The sequence below is a fragment of the Accipiter gentilis genome, chromosome 16 (assembly GCF_929443795.1).
Source record: "Accipiter gentilis chromosome 16, bAccGen1.1, whole genome shotgun sequence".
NCBI lineage: Eukaryota > Metazoa > Chordata > Aves > Accipitriformes > Accipitridae > Astur > Astur gentilis.
In genome coordinates, this window is record NC_064895.1 from 3,175,741 (window position 1) to 3,193,840 (window position 18,100).

An 18,100-nucleotide genomic window follows, 5' to 3' on the forward strand; every position below is an offset into this window, starting at 1 on the left:
AGGACTAGCAATTAAAGAGTCACAGGCCCTTGATCTGGCCTTTTGTACACTTCCAGCATAGTCATGTCCAGTTATGTCTGGGCTTTTAGGTGAATTGCAGCAACCATACAAAATGGGAAAGACACTGGTTAGGAAAAAAGTGGATAAACTGTGTTTAGGTCAGGCAGCAGTCTGACAAGTGAGCAGGACTGTAGTATACGCATGAAGGGTTTGAGAAAAGAAAACAAGCAAGGTTATTTCATGTAATGCTGTACCAAGGCTTGCCGAGGCCACATGCAGACAGTTGTCTACAAATTTTGGCACCACCTAACAAGAATGATAAGTATTAGGAATGCTGCAGGGACGGAAAGTGGTGATAGAGTTCAAAGGGGTGCATTTTGGGCACAAGGTTGAAGAAAAATGTTTTTTTTACTGTATTGTTAAAGAAATGTGGCAATCTGATCCAAAGGAGCCTTTGCTAGTGGTAAAATTTGTGCAAGGCCTTAATGATGCCTTAAGTTGTATACAGTTTAGAGAGAGACCAAGGAGAAAATAGCTACTATTCCCAAACGAAAGAGGAACAGAGGCTGACGGTGAATGCAGTACCGAAAGAGTGTAGGTACACTGGGTGCTTCATGTGGGAGGAAGAGGAATAGAAGCTGCAGCAAAGAGCATGTCCCCAAAGGAAGCAGCACTGTGACTGCTCCATAAATGCCAGATAACGAGAGGCAGATTTTCCAGAGCCACAGTGCTTTTCTTTTGAAATATCGCTATAGTAACTCTGTATACTTTCAGAACTACTAAGTGGCTGGTTTTGGGCGTGTGGCATAGCAGGGAGCAAGCTGGACTCCAGTCCTGCTAAGTAACTGTTCTGATTTAGGACAAGGATTAGAACTGGGATGATTTGCCATGTATGTATAGTTAGTTGAACACTAAGCTCCTAGCCAGCAGTGCATGTGTCATCCCTCTTATGTTAAAACATGTTGCAGCTGGTCAGGTACTGACATGAATACATTCCTTAAGGGGAGGAGCAGTTATGCCTCAATTTGCAGCAACATGTTGACCACCCTTGGGGAATGAATGAGAAAGAAACTAAATATTACATAGTGTTAAGCCTTAAAATGCTAGGGGATGTGTTTTGAATAAAGAGATTAGTTGGGTCTGCTAGTTTTGGCTTGCCATTTTGTAACTTGTAATTTATTATTACCCAGCTTTAACAAAAAGAAAATGTGAGTTTGCTTGCGTTGCTCCCCCCGCCACCTGCCCCCTTCCCAACCACCTCATTGTTCAAAAGCATGGTTGTTACTGTTTTCAACAAGTTTTGTTACATAGAAGAAATGAACTTGGCATTAAGAATTGGTAATTTGGCAAAAGATAAACAGCATTTAGGATAATGAAAAATATTGACAAGCAGACATGCTTTTAACGTTACTTGCCTGAGTATGCATATACATATAACTAATGGGTTTAGAAACAAGTAACCTCAGCTGCAGTTTAATTGAATGTACTCAGAAAAATTCTGTGGTGGCTCTTGGTAAAATCTATATTAAAATAGTACTGGAAGCAGGCCTGCAATTTTAACATCTTGTGTTGTGGTGGTGGTTAGCCTTAGCGGGTATTAGATGGAAGACTTCCAGGCAGTTGGGTTGATTAATTTCAGATCTGGACTTAAAATGATCCCTGTGTATGTTGTGCTGGATTATACTGCAAAGTAGCAGCTGAATGGCAGATAACAGTTTTCTTTTTGCTATAACTGAAAAGAAAAAAATACTGGGATGAAATCAAAGCTTTTATCTTGCTTAGACCAAATGGGAGTAAAGTGAAAAGTAAAGCTTTGGGTTGAAAGGCCAGGGTTTTTTCAGGTTTCATGTGCCTCTTACTCTTTGATCGGTAAAGACCAGGACACCTAAGGGTGTCAGAAGCCTTTATCCAAAAGGGTATGGTGTCTGAGCAGTGGTGGCGTATGTGTCGACGATAAGTTGGACTGGGAGAGGTCTTGGTCTTCTGGCAAATTTGTGGCACATGGAGAAATGGTTGCTTCCAAGGCAGGATGGCACAAGGAGCCATGGGAAATACTTTGAACTCATTGCAGTACCTCACCCTTCTTCCCTGTTGGTAACTGTGTTAATCCCACTGGGAAGCTAGTGTATCAGGCAGTCACTTCTGGGGTTTGGAGTAGTTTTCTCAGGGAGCAGAACAGAAAAATCATTTGGTTGTGTTTCTTCATTGTCTTTTTGGCATTCAGACACTCCAAGGAAAGGTACTTTATGGTTATTTTTGTAGATTGCACAGTGTGGGTTGACGTTAACAAGCTGTGAGCCTCATTCCTATTTAAATGTTATCATAGGCAAAAAGTTGGCAAAGTTACTATAGAGTTTTTGTAATAACAAAAACATCTCGTATTACAAAGAGAATGTAAAATCTGGTTTTAAAGCTAGTAAAAGGACTGACTGAGATCCTTTCTGGTTTCATTCCTGCGTATATTGAACTTGAAATCTACATTGCAAACTTACTGCCAAGTTGTGATTAGGGTTCATTTGGCGTGGCTAAAGCTGAACTTGATGTTTAACTGATAGGGCTTTGATGTTACAGTGCCACAGTTGTGTCTTTATCTAAATCAATTGGTATGGCAAGTAACAGGTAAAATTCTGCTATGCAAAGAAAGGTAGGACAGGAGGTTTCAGTAGGTTTATTAAATATTTTGCTTGTCAAATCAAGGACATGCACAATAGAAGGAATTATTTGAATTAGCTGTGTATATTGCTAGTGGCTAACTTAATAAGTGAGGGCACCTGAGGGCTTTTTTTTCCTTATTTTTAGTGCAGTTAAAACATTCATTCTTTTTCTACTGGAAGTCTTGATATAACATGTTAGGATGTCTGAAGAATAGACAGGAAACATCCATAAAAAGTGCGCCCTTGTTGCGCTGTCAGTTGCAATATTTTTTTCAGAATTATTCATCGTATCTGAAAACGTATATGAAATATGAAAAACATACACAAAGGAGAGCTGAAGAGTTCAGATATGTGAGAATTCTTCAGCTCTTGAGGGAATAAAAGGCCGTGATTGTTCATCTTTAGAGAGGCATTGAGTGAAATCTATAGAGGCACATAAAATCATGAATAGTACAAGCATTCCTGTCATACCAACACAGGAGAAGATAAAACCAAAGCGAGTGTAATGATTTTGCATAATGATCATGCAAAATGCATTACCACAGTATGTTATTGAGGCTGGGGACCTGTGGAGCTTGAGAAAAGTATATGCCACATACTTGAACAGGCAATCTGCGGAGCTGTATTCAGCAGCATGCTTTTTGGTTTATCGCAGTTGTAAGGATAAAACTTTTCTATAATGATAGTTTTCAATTAGAAAATTGTTTGCATTTTCCCTGAATTCTGAAGTGTTGCCTAACTTCAGTGATGACACTGTTCAGCATCACCCAGTGGTGTGATGTGTTGGGATAATTATTTGTGTCACTATGTCATGTGTTAGTTGAAGATATTATTGTAAAGTCTATGGCTGAACAGTCATTTTAGTCTCACATTTGAGATTACATGAAATATTTTCCATATCTCCCCCCCAAAAAAGATATTTCTGACAAGTAGTCAAATATTTATGTAAATTGCTTCAAATAATTTGTGTCAATTGGCCAGGATAGAAGGATTTCATGGAGTACTTTTCACCTGCTTTTCACCTTTAAACTTCCAGTCAAATGCTGAATGATGAGCTACCAGGTATCGTATACCATGCATCTCCTTAATTATAGTAGTAAAATTTTGGTAGCCTTTTTGAATTTGTTTCGTATTAATCGAATGAGAAAGTCTTCAAGAAGTCCCAAGCAAAACTGCAATAATCATTGTTATTAAGTCTGTGAGAGCCAGTTAAGCAATTCTGCATTTAAAATGTACAGCATTGCTTTATTTTTCTGCAAGTTTCAGTCTCAAAACATGCATGTTCAGTGAGGCAGCACATTTCATGACAGCTTTGCAGTTATCTAAACTTCTACTCAGTACAGTCAGTGGATTTGGCTCGCTCTGAAGTAATTCTTAGGTTCTGGATAGTTTGCTAGATAGGTTGCACTGGATGCGTTGGCCAGATTTCCACTAACTATAATGAAATACATATAGACACTTGCATGTAGACGCCTAAATTTCAGTGCCTGGATCTGGAGTTGAATCTTACCCCTTGTTACTTTCCTCATCCTCATATATATGTAATAGAGACCTTGTCATCTCATGGAAATATAAAAGCTGGAGGCTCTCAAATCTTTCTCTGTTCTTTCTTGTCACATCTGTGTGAATCTGTTAAAAAGAATGAAAGCTATTCTTCCTAGAAGTTACAGTCTACAGTTACATGTCCTGTGAATGCTCAAGGCTGATTACTGATGATCAGACCTGGCTGTGCATTATTCCATGTAAACCTTCTTTTCTGGCCAACTCCACTTAATGTGTTGTAACTGCAGATTAGAAGTCCTGCCTGTCCTTTGACTGACTATTTCCTCTGAAGGACAGCTACAGCCAGTTCTTCGTTTAGGTACTCCATCACACTTAGGTCCATGATGTATCTTTCATGTTTCATTTTCTAGCTTTTCTACTCAAATGTTTGTGAGTAGTGTGCAAAACTATCCATCTAGCAGACGTGAACCCAAGGACCCAAGGAGCTTCAGGCAAAAAATGGTCAACTGGTTCAGACATGTGGTTCAAAACTTAGTTTTGCTGGTTGCAGACATTGGCATAGAAATTAGTGCTCACATTTCTGTACCTGAGAATGAAGGGTTCTTTCCTAAAATAGAGCAAGAAACTCAATGAAGCTAGAAAACCTCCTCATGTGTGATTGTTGTACATAGATTCTTCTGAGACAAATACACAGTTTTATAAGGGATCCAGAGCTTCTGAAAGGAGGGTATACTGGAAGATAGTGTTGGCTCAGCAGTCAACATTGTACCTTCTTTCCTCAGCGTGGGGTTTTTGACACCAAGGAACCTGCTACAGAACCTTGTGCTGTGTGTCTACATTGTGGTCCTTGATTCTGAGGATGGAGGAGATCTGTTCCTCCTTAATCTCACAAAGTCATACCTGCTTGCCATTTTTGAGCAGAAAACCTCCTCTTCTTCCTCTGTAAGAGATCAGACTGTGGAAGGAAATCTGAATTACTCTGCTCCCTGAAACTTGCATTTCCAAGTTCTCTGAAACTGGGTTACTGAACCCAGCTAGTTCTCTGTGGCCTTTTTTTCCCCTAAGACATGGCATCTTTATAGTGAAGCTCCTGTGTGCTGATGGACAAAAAAAATCAGGAAAATAACTGTGGTAGGCATATTCATTAGCAAAGGATACCTCCAACACTATAATTGGATCTCATGGTCATGACAATGTACAGAGCACTGCATCTGCAAACATTGGGCATCAGTAGAAATGTGTAGGTCACAAGGACAGTACGTGTTAGTTGAAGTCCAGGAGTCATTCTCATTGTGTTGATGCCTCCATCTTTATAAAGCAGGCTCTTCAGCAAGCTGTTTTGAACAAGACTTAGATTTGTACCTGACGTGGAGACAAATTCTTTAGTTAAAGTTGCCAAATATTGACTCTACATATAAGCTGGTGTAAATATTTTTCAACTTTTTTGAAACAGTTAAGAGATCGGTTAAATGGCAGGCATTACTATATAGTAGGTTAAATAATAATAGATTTTGTTTCATCATCTCATTTGTAGAGTTCCTGGGAAAGTGACAAGGAGACACATGTTAGAAGAGATAGAGCTAAAATATCTGTTTTACATGGACGTTTCCTATTTTCTGATTTCTTTCTTTGCAATCTTTCTGCTAATAACCAAATATCTAGAGATGGTAATCTATTTCTTGTTCTCCCTTCTGCAATGTGTGTTGAATCCTATCTGTTTGAGAAGTCTCTCTATTCTTGTCTTTTTTAAATTTATTTTGTGACTATGTATTCTGGCATGGTCTTTAATTTGTTCCAGTAGTCTTCCCATCCCTGAAAAATGTATGAGTCTGTCTGGCACCCATCCTTTTCTATTGTCTGTGAACAATGAAGAAAATAATTTGTTTAATTTTGTAGGCATTTTCTAATTACAGCAGTGGAAAAGCTAACTGAGCTATAGTGATGTGTACTCTTCACTCTGCATCTTCAGTCATGTTTTCTCTGAGAGTTCTGCTTGAAACTCACTATATTAAAATTTCTGCTCAATGTAAACTAAGAAAGAAATATCCTTTTAGTATCAGGCAGTGTCCAGAGTTCTGACTGAAACAGAGTTGTTCAGATTAAACAGCTTAGATGGTTCGTGTAAATAAATTCAGGCTTGTCAGTTAGCCTCCTGAACCTGTTAACAGTATTTTCACATGGAATATTACACTGATGTATATATGTTTAACTTTATTAAAACATTGTTGTAACTTGGGCAACTGTCATCCAGGAACAGTGAAGAGAAGGATGTGGCCTCTTCACCATCGACTGGGAAGATAAAAGTTCAGTTAAATATCTTTTTCACTTTGAAATACCAAATTCCCTTCAAATCTAACCTTTTGTTTTAATGGGCAAATATTGTAGCTGTTAGTTGGATCTTGAACTCTTTTACTAGGTATTGGGTTCTAGCTGTAAGAAAGTCTACATGTGCCTAACTTTATTTAGTATGCACTTTAGTATACTTTAGTATGCAGTATACTCTTTCATTTCAAGGCATCTTTGCAGAGGAGAAAGCTTGCATTTCATCCATGTAACTTGAATTATAACCCCCTTCATTTCTTTATGCTGTTCTGCAGATATTGTTCACTTGCTTCTCTTTGTGGTGCTAGGTATTTTTCTTGAATTGATCATAATTTTGTCAGCTTCCCAACTGAAGTGGTATTAATCACACCTTTTTTTTTCTCACTTCTGATACAAATTGTGTCTAATTTCTAACACCTACACTAAGTTCTTGAATGGCAGGCACCAATCATTTTATAAATGGAATGATTAATGACTCGAAAAGTAGAAGCCAAGCCCCTTGACTTAGGTGCGGCTGCAGCAGAAGCATTTCCTTTGCATGGAATGTTCCAACTCGGCTGGTGTTTGGGATGTTTATGTGTGTGTTTTGATGGCAAGGGCCCAGCCCACTGAAAAATCTGCCATAAGATGACTCACAATATTATGACAGCAGGTAGAGTCATCGTCTTTTACTTAAAGTGCATTTAATTTAATTTGTTCTTGACTATGTATAAAACCACTTAATAGCGCTATGCAAATTGATATAAATATATATTTATAATACATGACAAATAGCTTCTACAAACCCCATGTATTTTCTCTTTAGCCTTAAAAATGAAAATGTTTGCCATGATGGATGGTGCTTTTAATTCTAGTGTTTACTTCAATTAAGACAATTAATACATATTAATACATAATAATACATACATAATACATATTAGAAGGATACTCGTAACAACTGCAATATAAGAAGTTAGTAGTTTTTCAGAATTCAAAGGAGAAATGAAATACTAAAGGTACTGGAAAATATTTGTAATACAGCCCCACAACACTCACTGAACAATCTGTGCTCAGTAATACTGGATTCCCTTGATTCTTCAGAGAAGCATGGTGATCAGTGATCACGGCACTGAAATCCATGTGTGCATGCTCAAATGCAAATTCCCATGTACCCAGTTAGTGGACAGGTATCTCGGCAAGCTTACAGCAGATAAAAATGACTTTTATTTTTATTTAAAATCATGAGAAAACACTCTTAAACAAAAGGAAAAATGTGGTAATCAATCAGTGATTTCCTGAGCCATGTTTTTTGGATGCATTTTTCTAGGGCTAAAAAAGTCTTTTACTGAGCTCTGGGAGATAAACTCCCTTTTCCTGTGGCTTTGCAACATATCCCTCTACTATTTGGGAAGGGGAAAGGGTGACGTGCAGAGGGTGAAGGCTGCAAGCACCTGGCAGTGTCCACTTCCCATGGCCAGTACCAGGTGCTTTTGCATTCAAGTCATAATACCTGCCTTTTCTCTTTTATAAACCATCAGTGGGCTTGTTCTGAGCTGGCTGTTGAGCCTTCTTTCTGCTTCAAAAAACCAAAGGTGAACAGTGTCAAGACAGAGACAAATGCTGTCTGCCATCTTCTGTAGTATTTTCTGGTAGATCAAGACTTTAGGTAGATATAGACCAGTTAATCTAGGCTGGTATGCTATGTGTTAAATGTATAATTAACTGAAAACAGCAGTGTTCGTTGCAATTTTCCTTGGTTCTTAAAGGAGAACTGGAATAACCCTGTGCTGGTAGGAGTTGCAGGGATGGGAAAGTATGTTTAAAAGCGGGGGAGGCATCCCACAGAGTGGTCTCTTCTTGAGCTGCGGGGTGAAGCCACAGCACCAATGTAAAATTATGTATTATGTACTATTTAAACAAAGCAGTTGTTTTTTATTGATTTTTTACCTGTATTGCAGTGAGAAAAAGCTTACCTCTTCTTCATCATAATGAAAGCTTTATTCTAAGGAGGTGATCATGTCAGTGTCTCTGCAGCTTGCAGCTTGTTTTCTGGGAACAGTCAAGGCTTTTACAACAACTTGTCCTTCTTGTTCTGAGAGTTAAAAATCCAACAAGCAGCATAAGTGATTCTTGGGCCATTTTTATCAAGTGTGAAACAAATGTAAAGAAGGCAGGTGAAAAAAAATAACCAAACCAACAGTGTACACTTACAGAAACCTGCTTCTCTTGTTAAAACTGTGCTGTGAAAGGAATCTTTACTACTCATACCGTCTCCATTATTGTGGCTGAAGTAGGAGACTGGAGTGCTCAGTTTCGTTTTCGAGTATTATCTTTTATTTTTCACAGATTTTCTGTGCTGCTAAGAGCAACAAATGATAGTGGTTTCGTTGCATTGTTTTCTTTGCACTGAAATTCAAAGAATGGCATGAGCTTGATCGTGCTGCCCCTAAGCATATTGGAAGTGGAAACTGCCGCTGGTTTAAGAGGATTATGTTTCTTTTTACACTGCTCAAGTTTTATTATTAATGAAATGTTCTTTCAAGAAATAATAGGTGCAGTATTATTATCTGCCGTGTAGATTTGTGTTCTAAAGAGCACAAGGAAACCAGTGATTCTAAATGGCTGAAAAGAAATACGTTTTTATTTACAGTGCCCCTGTAGTTAATTCAAAGCCAAGCTTGTATTGAGTTTCCCAAAGTTAATACCATTTTGTGATCAAGGGAATTTGGGGTGTTGCCAAATGAAATGTTATAGTTCGTTTTGAACAATATGATATTTAACAGTTTTATTTCTCTCTGATGCAATTATTTAAAGCTTCTGCTAGGTAAAACTAAGAAAATAGTTTCTCTAGAAACAAAAATGAGAAAATTTAAGGACTGAATTGTTCACTAAAGCTTATATGTCATTTTTTTTCTTTTGGGGTTTTGTTTTAGGATTTTTTCAGTGTGGGTCTGTTTTTCAGTAGCAAAGTAAGCAAAGACCCTTATGATTCTAGTTGGCTTCAGTGGGATGAGTTTTTGCTCAGCACCTTTGAAAATCCCTTCTTCCTTTTATTTGTTATGGCTAAGAGGATTCGCAGTGCTGAAAAAGGCAGACAGTAACATACTCTGCCCTGAGAATCGCAAGATCTAAAAGGCAAGCACCACATATCAAACCTAAAGGACAATATTAATTTTGAAGTTTTAAATTAATTTAAAACATTAAAGTAGTGATGTTGGTACAGGATAATACTTATGGGCCTTAAAAATGTTTGTAGGTAAGATTGGCTTAAGATGAGTATTCCATTAAAACGAGTATTGTGGCTGGCAATGGAGTTTAGCAGGATGAAGGTGTGAAGGTGTAAGTGCGTGGGGCTGAGAGTTTTCTACAAGACAACTGACAGCAATGTTTATCTGAAAGCAGGGCTTCAATGCGGTTTGAACAAGACTTCTTTAAAGCCCAGTAAGAATACTTGTCTTCCTGGTTAAAGTGATGTTTTTGTGACTGAACTTGTTTCTGTATGGGTTCTGACATGCAGCGAAGACTTTGATGCAGAATGACTTAAAACTTGTAAAGGTGGTAGAAATGAACTTCCTCATGCAAATGAGTCCTAAGAGAAAAGCATGTTTAACCTCCTCAAGGGCAATGGAAAGGACAAGGCAATGGACATGAATAAATGTGCGTAAGAAAATAGAGAGAGATATATAAGGGATGGCTAGAAACTAGCTTGTGGATGAAGAACTGACAGTGTTGTAGTTGCCTGCTGTGCTTGTATTTAACACTGACCTCAGCTTGTTCACATGATTTTAAGGAAGTCCTTTTTTAATAAAAACTCTGTTGCTGTATCCACCCATGCTCTTGGTTTGATTTACTGATACAGCAGTGATTTAAAATTGGTAGAGAGCTGTGATTAAGTGTTACTGTTTTTATTTGACAGGCCGGACCTGATAGACATGAATACCGTTGCTGTTCAAAGCAACCTTGCAAATTTAGAACATGCTTTTTTTGTAGCAGAAAAACTTGGTGTTGCCAGACTTCTGGATCCTGAAGGTAAGATAACTGCAAAGGGCTTTGTTGCAAAAATCCTAACTTTAAAATAAAATCCAGTCTGCCTGCAGGTTGTAGGATATTTGTGGGCATTCTTACAACTACGTGATAAAGTGCTGTTCTGTCTTGCTCTTTTAGATGTTGATGTTTCCTCGCCTGATGAGAAGTCAGTAATAACTTACGTGTCATCACTTTATGATGCATTTCCCAAAGTACCAGAAGGTGGTGAAGGCATCAGTGCAAATGTAAGTAGGAGAAAAATACTTGTGTGGTGTGTGAGTTTCATTAATACAATTCTTGACTTCAGCTCCAAAACGTTACCCGGATCTCCCATAGGACTGCTGTCACACTTCCCTGTGACATGATTTTCTAGGTTGAGATTTTAGAGGCTTAGCAGCTATTTTATGTTCTGAACATGAAAATATTTGTGCAAAGAAATGAACTAAAAACAATATACATGAAGTTGGAGAAAGATAGATAGAGTCAAAGTTCTTACTTTTCAGTTGTGGGCCTATAAATGGTGCCTCTCTGATTCTTACCAATTTGATGTCTATTAAACTAGAAAATTTTGTGGTTTCAGTGGAATTATTTGGGACCAAAACTGAAGAGTGAAATCATGTATTTGGAAGCTTTAAGTGAGCTGTAATGAGCAAGTAAATATTGTTTCAGAATTGCAGGGTTTAGAAATCTCTTTTCTATGTGTTTGAAGACCTCAGGCTTCAAAGATAAAGCAAAAATGAGCTCTCGGGTGATTATCTTCTGATTTGTAACCTGGCTTGTGCTTTGGTAGGATGTTGAAGTCAAATGGGTTGAATATCAGAATATGGTGAACTACCTCATGCAGTGGATCAGACACCATGTCACGATAATGTCTGACAGAGCATTTCCCAACAATCCTGTGGAATTGAAGGTGAGGTGTGGCATCTTAAATTCCCTGGTTGGAATGACACTTTATCTTGCTGAAAGCATGCTTGGACAAATAAAGTAGTTTTTGATTTATACAATCAAATCATCTGTAGAACAGTACTACTCCTTTACCTTTTCAAAGTAACAATAAATACATTTCTAACATATGAGCAATCAAAACCAAATCTTCAGCTTGTCCCTGATCATTTTTCATAGAACTGAAGTAGAGCAATGTAAGAATGTAAGCTTATGAAGAATATTAGAAGAGGGTTTGGAGAGTAATATTATATTCATTGCAAGTGAAAGTTGATGATGGTTTTTGTGTTTCTGTAGGCACTTTATAATCAATATTTACAGTTTAAAGAAACAGAAATTCCACCAAAGGAGACAGAAAAATCAAAAATTAAACGTCTATATAAGCTGCTAGAGGTAAGTTTTAACATGCATTGAAATGTATAAAAATTCCTTTCTGTGGCTTAAAATAACAAATATGTATGAATTTTTAAGGTCTGGATAGAATTTGGACGCATCAAACTTCCTCAAGGCTACCATCCAAATGATATAGAAAAAGAATGGGGAAAGCTTATTATTGCCATGCTGGAAAGAGAGAAGACCCTTCGGCCTGAAGTGGAGAGGTATGCTAGTGAACACTTGACAGGCTTGGTTAATATACTTTCTGTTGTTTTAACCCATACTGAGAATTTGTAAATGTTTTCATCCATGGTAATTCTGCCTTTGTTCAGGCCTGAAGTCTTTATCTGCTTTATAGAAGCAGGTCCAGATGGAATAGTCTCAGAAGGTCATAATGAATAGTATCTGTGCTTCAGGTCATCAAAGCACTTAAACAGGCATATAACCACCTTATTTGTACAAATTGGTCAGAGCCAAGTTCATATCGCTTTGCTGTCTCATTTGGACTCTTCTTTCATATAAGCAACATCCTTATCCTTTACATGAAATGTATAGTTCACTTGGTGCACAGCATTATGGGCTAATGTCCTGTTCTGAGGTTGTTTAAAAGTTGATTGTGCTCAAGAGCACACAAAGTGTTTAGATGTGCAAAGCACATAGTAGTCTTCCATGGTAGTAGGATGTGTGACACTGTTTTGTACATCGCTAATAACATACAGAGCATGTTTAAAATCTTGATGCAGTCTTTGAGCATTTCTCCTTTTTTTAATGGTACCTCTTTTGAGTTCTGTGTCAGGCACAGATGCTCTCCATTCATTAATTCAAAGAGAACTTTTATTTAGTTCTTAAGTTAAATGATTCTTTGGGCTTCTACCTGCAGCTAGGTATAGTCACTTGGGTCTGGATTCATTCTGCTTAACTTTAAGCACCCAGACGACACCTAAGATCTGAATCACTTTCTAGAGAGTCCTGGCACTGACTTTCTGGTGACAATAGCATGATCATTCTCTCTGGTTTAGGTACCTGAAGTTAAGCATGAAGAATCCAGACCATTGTCTAGGAAGTCCTCAGAAAGACAGATTTTAGCAAGAGAAGGTCCCAAAGGCAGTCAGAGTTTATGAAATGTGTCATGCTTACAAAAGCAAGAGCAGGACTGAAATGGCAGATTCAATGGGAGGTGCTGATTCACAGCATCCTGTGAATCCTATAGAGGAGGGCAAAGTTGTCCCTGCCATGCAGAGCAGAACACTGGAAAGCAGCAGAAGAAATACAGCCTGATAGATCTTACAGGTTAATCTGTCCTGACCTGCCGAAGGCAAAGTTGGTACCTGCCTTCGCCAAAAGGAATTGTATTCATGCTCGCAGAAAGCTGGATTATCTTTGTAGTTTATTTCTTCTTTATTCAGATGGACTGAGCACAGGTAAATACAAATAAACAAAACCTCCTTCTCATATTTCAGGATTGGTAAAGACACTTAAAGTGACAGTATGGTGATGGTCACTGTGTGTGGTGGTCGCTGCAAAGTGAGGGAGAAGTTGATTAAGTGATTCTGGCTTAGTGATCAAGTTAAAATTGTCAGTTGACGCAGACACAAGAACTTCATCTATGTTGTATGGGTTACTAGTGCATCTCACTAGTAGGCAATGTTGATACAGCTCCTGAGGTGGGATTTGTTTGTAGCAAAAATATGACCTCAGCTAATATTGAAATTTGGCAGGTACTAAAACTTTGCCTGCAAGTCTGGTGAATATATCTGAAAGTATCGATACAGACAGACAACATGTGGCCAGATTGGTGTGCGGGATCAAAATTAGTATCATGTCAGTGAGTAGAGTGCCAAACTGAGCTCTAGTCTGCAAAACTAGCAGAGTTTGGAATTATTGTTAGGGGTGTGTCTGTGCCTTTGCTGTGCTCTTCTGCGTAAACACAGTCATCTTAAGGTGTGGGTGTGGTTTTCAGGAGGTCCTAAAAGCAGGGGGTGAAATACTGAAAAAATCACTGCTAGCCCAAATTCCGAGTTAAAACGTAAACTTAAGGGCAACGATCAGATTTTTCTTACTTGTTTTGTGGTCAAAACAGCAAGAAGCAATTAGCTCTGAATGTGGAAGAAGCTGAAGGGAAATTTGCAGGAGGACAGATTAGTGGGACAGGGCAGTTAGTAAACATGCATACTTGTACAGTGGAGTAATGATGGTGGGTTGGATGGTGTACAGGTGTCTCAAATTAAATTATTATGAGCTGAATAACCATACCATTCCCCCAGTTTCATTGTGCAGTTCCATTTGAAGGAAAAGGCATCAGCCCAAGCTGGAGGTGTTTTGTACTGTACTGTGGAGCATGGAGTTCTCACTTCACTCCTTTTTGAAACTTTTTATGGAAGAGTCTGAGAAACACTGCAAAGACTTCTTTAAGTTCTTATTTGGCTTAGAGACATTTAGTGACACTTAAATAAAATATTTGGTGTGTCAGTTTCCTAGAGACGCCCTAGTGTTGCTGCCTAGTCTGTACTTGCAAAGCTTTAATGCAAGGTAGTGAAGCCAAAAGCAAGGTAGCTTACATAGCCCCAGGTAAAATCCTTTGAAGAGCTGGCAGAATATTAATTGCTGGGTTTTGAATATGCGTATTGAAGCCTATTTAAAGGAGTGCTAGGTGCTTCAAAAGCCAGTAGTGAAATTTCATCCCTAGAAGCTGTACATTTTGTAGGACTTTTATCTTTTCATTTTTCAGCAAATGTAAACAGCCAGAAGGACCGTGCTCTGGATGTAAAAATGAATAGCAGTAGTTACAGCTATCATAGCAGTGATTCACTGTTTAGCAGCAGTACTAGTGCTCGAACCAGCGTTGACTCTAACGAGACTTTTCTTTCTGTTAATTGTGGTCCCACACTGGTTAAATCTTGCATAAGCTTTGGTAATGGCACCTTAGAAGGCAACAGGTAACTTGGCATATGGATTTGTGCTGTGTGTTTGTTTTTAAAGTCATGCAACATAAATAACATCAATACTTGCTTATTTTTCTGAAATGCTCTGGTATCACCTAGGTTGGAAATGCTGCAGCAGATTGCAAACAGAATTCAGCGGGACAGCCGGAGCTGTGAGGACAAACTAATACTTGCCCGGAATGCTCTGCAGTCTGTAAGTCAGTCGATGATTTTACTTGTCTATGTTCATGAGTTTACTGCATTGGAATGGCTAATTAAAAAAAAAATCTTTAGGATTTTTGAATGCATACTTAATAGCTGCTACCTTTATTTTCATTGTACTATTATTTTTGATTTAGCATTTCTTCAAGAAAATACCGAAAATTGCCTAGAGTGAGATCTGTTAGATTGTTTTTTTGTTAGTAGTTAGATAAAATGCTTCCCAATTGTTTCAGGATCAGAAGTTCTTACCAAAAAATAGGATTCTTGCAGGTCATTTCTCTTTGGTTTAGCTGCAGGGCTTAATGGCTTTCTCTTATTTATTCAGGACACCAAGCGATTAGAATCAGGGCTCCAGTTTCAACATGAAGCAGAGATAGCTGGGTATCTTCTTGAATCTGAGAACCTTCTCCGCCAGCAAGTGATTGATGCCCAAATTCTTATTGATGGAAAATACTACCAGGCAGACCAACTTGTGCAAAGGTACTTTACTGTGTATTTATATGAAAAAATAAATGTCCAAATATAGATACCCATTATGGAAAACATTTTCAAATCTTTATGTCTATGGATAAACTTCTCAATCTGTCACTGGCCACCCAAAAAAGATTATCAGGTATTCTGGTGGGTACATTGCCCACAAAAATTGTTGAAGACAAGAGGAGCTGTTTGTAGTCATCTCTGAAAATTAAGTCATTCACTAGAACGTGACTTAAATGTTGAATATTTACTAGATATCTGAGTGTAAAGATGTTGGCTTGTTTTATTGCACCTAAAATACTTTCAGAATTCACTAATTTTGATTTTAAAAACAGAGGTGACATTTCTGGTGATAGCTGTAGGTGTCTTAACAGGTAATAGGTGGGGTAACATTAGCTTATATGTAGCAGTGTGTACAGTCTTCACAGAAAGATGCATTTAAACAGCATAATTCCGTGTTATGAAGAAGTGGCTCCAAAGTTGTTCAGGATTTGTCCTGGACTGGGTGAGATCAAGCACATAACAGCTCCTTGGCTGTGAATTACAAGTGTTTGATCTACTACAACATGTAGTATCTTGTAAGATTTCTGCTTTGCTGATTGTTCCCTGGAATTGTGTATGGTGCATGCTAGTACGCATGCCATGCTGATTTTCTGGTCAGTGCCTGATTTCAGCATCTATTATCTGTATTTATAGAAGTATAGGCTGACATAGCCTGTACTTTCTGATATAAATGCTTATTTATAAATATTTAAGTACAACTGAAATATGAGAGATTATGTGAATTCATATTGCTTTTCAGTTCAGCATGATAAACCTTAATCATAAACATTCATTGATTTTTTTAAAAATTATTTATTTATTTTCTTTTATTTTAATAGGGTTGCAAAACTTCGTGATGAACTGATGGCCATACGGACCGAATGTTCTTCCGTGTACAACAAGGGGCATGCACTGACAACAGAGCAGACTAAGCTGATGATATCAGGAATAACCGAAAGCTTAAACTCAGGATTTACAGCAAACCTAACCCCTGAATTAAATGCTGCAATGACCCAAGGTTTAACACCTGCTTTAACTTCTTCCAGCTTGACATCTGGCCTTTCATCAGGTCTTACTTCCAGACTGACACCAACCATCACTCCCACTTACACACCAGGCATCCCACCACGGTTAATTCAAAGTTATGTGACAGGAGTAGACAGTGGGACTCTGCAAACACTCAAACTGATGCAAATCAGAAAACCTCTCATGAAATCAGCTTTTGTGGATCAGAATTTAACAGAAGAAGAGGTGAACATGAAATTTGTCCAGGACCTATTGAACTGGGTAGAAGAAATGCAGGTAGTGATGTTTACAGAAACAGTGTATTTCTAATAGTTATGTTTACCCCTTGTAGACCATGGCTAATTTTTCCTTCTTGTTTGTAAGGTGCAACTTGATCGAGCAGAATGGGGTTCAGATTTACCAAGCGTTGAAAGCCATTTAGAAAATCACAAAAATGTCCACAAAGCTATTGAGGAGTTTGAATCCAGCCTCAAAGAAGCTAAAATCAGTGAGGTACACCACCATATTCTTTATTTCTTTGGTTACTTTCTTACTGGGTGACCCATAAACTAATGTTGAATTTTAGAACTGTGTTTGGGTTTCACAGTCTTTTGCTTCTGGTATCTAGATAACATATCATGAAATCAGGATATCTAATGGTTTAACATATCTAACCTTTTTGTTGCCTTTTGACCTCGTATACCAAATACAGATCCAAATGACTGCCCCTCTTAAACTCAGTTATGCAGAAAAATTGCACAAACTGGAGAGTCAGTATTCAAAACTCTTGGTAAGTTTGTTATACCTCTTTGATGTTCAGCTTTTCAGTGTACATCATCTTTGATAAGGAATAGGCTTTAAATTCTGATTTTTGTAATTTTTTTTTCTTTTTAATAAAGAACACATCAAGAAATCAAGAAAGGCATCTAGATACTCTTCACAATTTTGTGTCTCGTGCTACTAGAGAGCTGATATGGCTGAATGAAAAAGAAGAGGAAGAGGTTGCATATGACTGGAGTGAAAGAAACCCCAATATAACAAGAAAAAAGGAATACCATGCGGTATGTATTGCTAGTATAATCCAGAGGGAATAATTAAATCATCTTGAAGAATTTAAGAAATTTCTAAAATGTTTCTATCTTTTTTTTGTCTGGAAAAAAGGAATTAATGAGAGAACTTGATCAAAAAGAAGTTGTTATTAAATCAGTACAAGAAATAGCTGAGCAATTGCTTCTTGAAAATCACCCAGCCAGGCTAACCATTGAGGTAAGTTAGTAAAAACAGCACACAAACAAGAAAAGAGTTTTGTGATTGAATAGACCTTAGGTTTTGGGGGGAAAAGAAGGGAAGTGCTAACTCACAGGAAATTAAACAAGTCTCTGAATAATGGGGCCTTTTTTTTTAGCTCTTCATCATCTCTGTTGTATCTGTCTTCTAGTTTCCAAAAAGTAAAAACTCTTCTCTAAAGTTATGGTTTCATCTTGGATTGCTTACATAAAATCCCCTTAAAAGTCTAAAATTAAAATTTCCAGAGTTGGTCTGTACAGATGTTTCTAGTCATGTATGCAGCTTCTGTAGTTATTGATGCAAATTGGATTGGCAAACGGAGGGCACAGAATAGTCCTTGTGTGG

At 37.8% G+C, this 18,100-nt stretch overlaps 1 protein-coding gene across 17 annotated transcripts in view; it reads left to right on the forward strand.

Annotated features, from left to right (window-relative positions):
* The window catches only part of DST (dystonin), a 309,801-nt gene that overhangs the window by 148,360 nt on the left and 143,341 nt on the right, over positions 1–18,100 (forward strand). For all 17 annotated transcript variants that reach the window (XM_049819450.1, XM_049819456.1, XM_049819454.1 and 14 more), the window contains 12 exons: positions 10,375–10,487; positions 10,623–10,729; positions 11,275–11,394; positions 11,724–11,819; positions 11,898–12,025; positions 14,843–14,936; positions 15,270–15,424; positions 16,303–16,765; positions 16,853–16,981; positions 17,181–17,258; positions 17,368–17,529; positions 17,630–17,734. In XM_049819450.1, the coding sequence (XP_049675407.1) occupies positions 10,375–10,487; positions 10,623–10,729; positions 11,275–11,394; positions 11,724–11,819; positions 11,898–12,025; positions 14,843–14,936; positions 15,270–15,424; positions 16,303–16,765; positions 16,853–16,981; positions 17,181–17,258; positions 17,368–17,529; positions 17,630–17,734 (1,750 nt within the window). The remainder of the gene's footprint in view (positions 1–10,374; positions 10,488–10,622; positions 10,730–11,274; positions 11,395–11,723; positions 11,820–11,897; positions 12,026–14,842; positions 14,937–15,269; positions 15,425–16,302; positions 16,766–16,852; positions 16,982–17,180; positions 17,259–17,367; positions 17,530–17,629; positions 17,735–18,100) is intronic.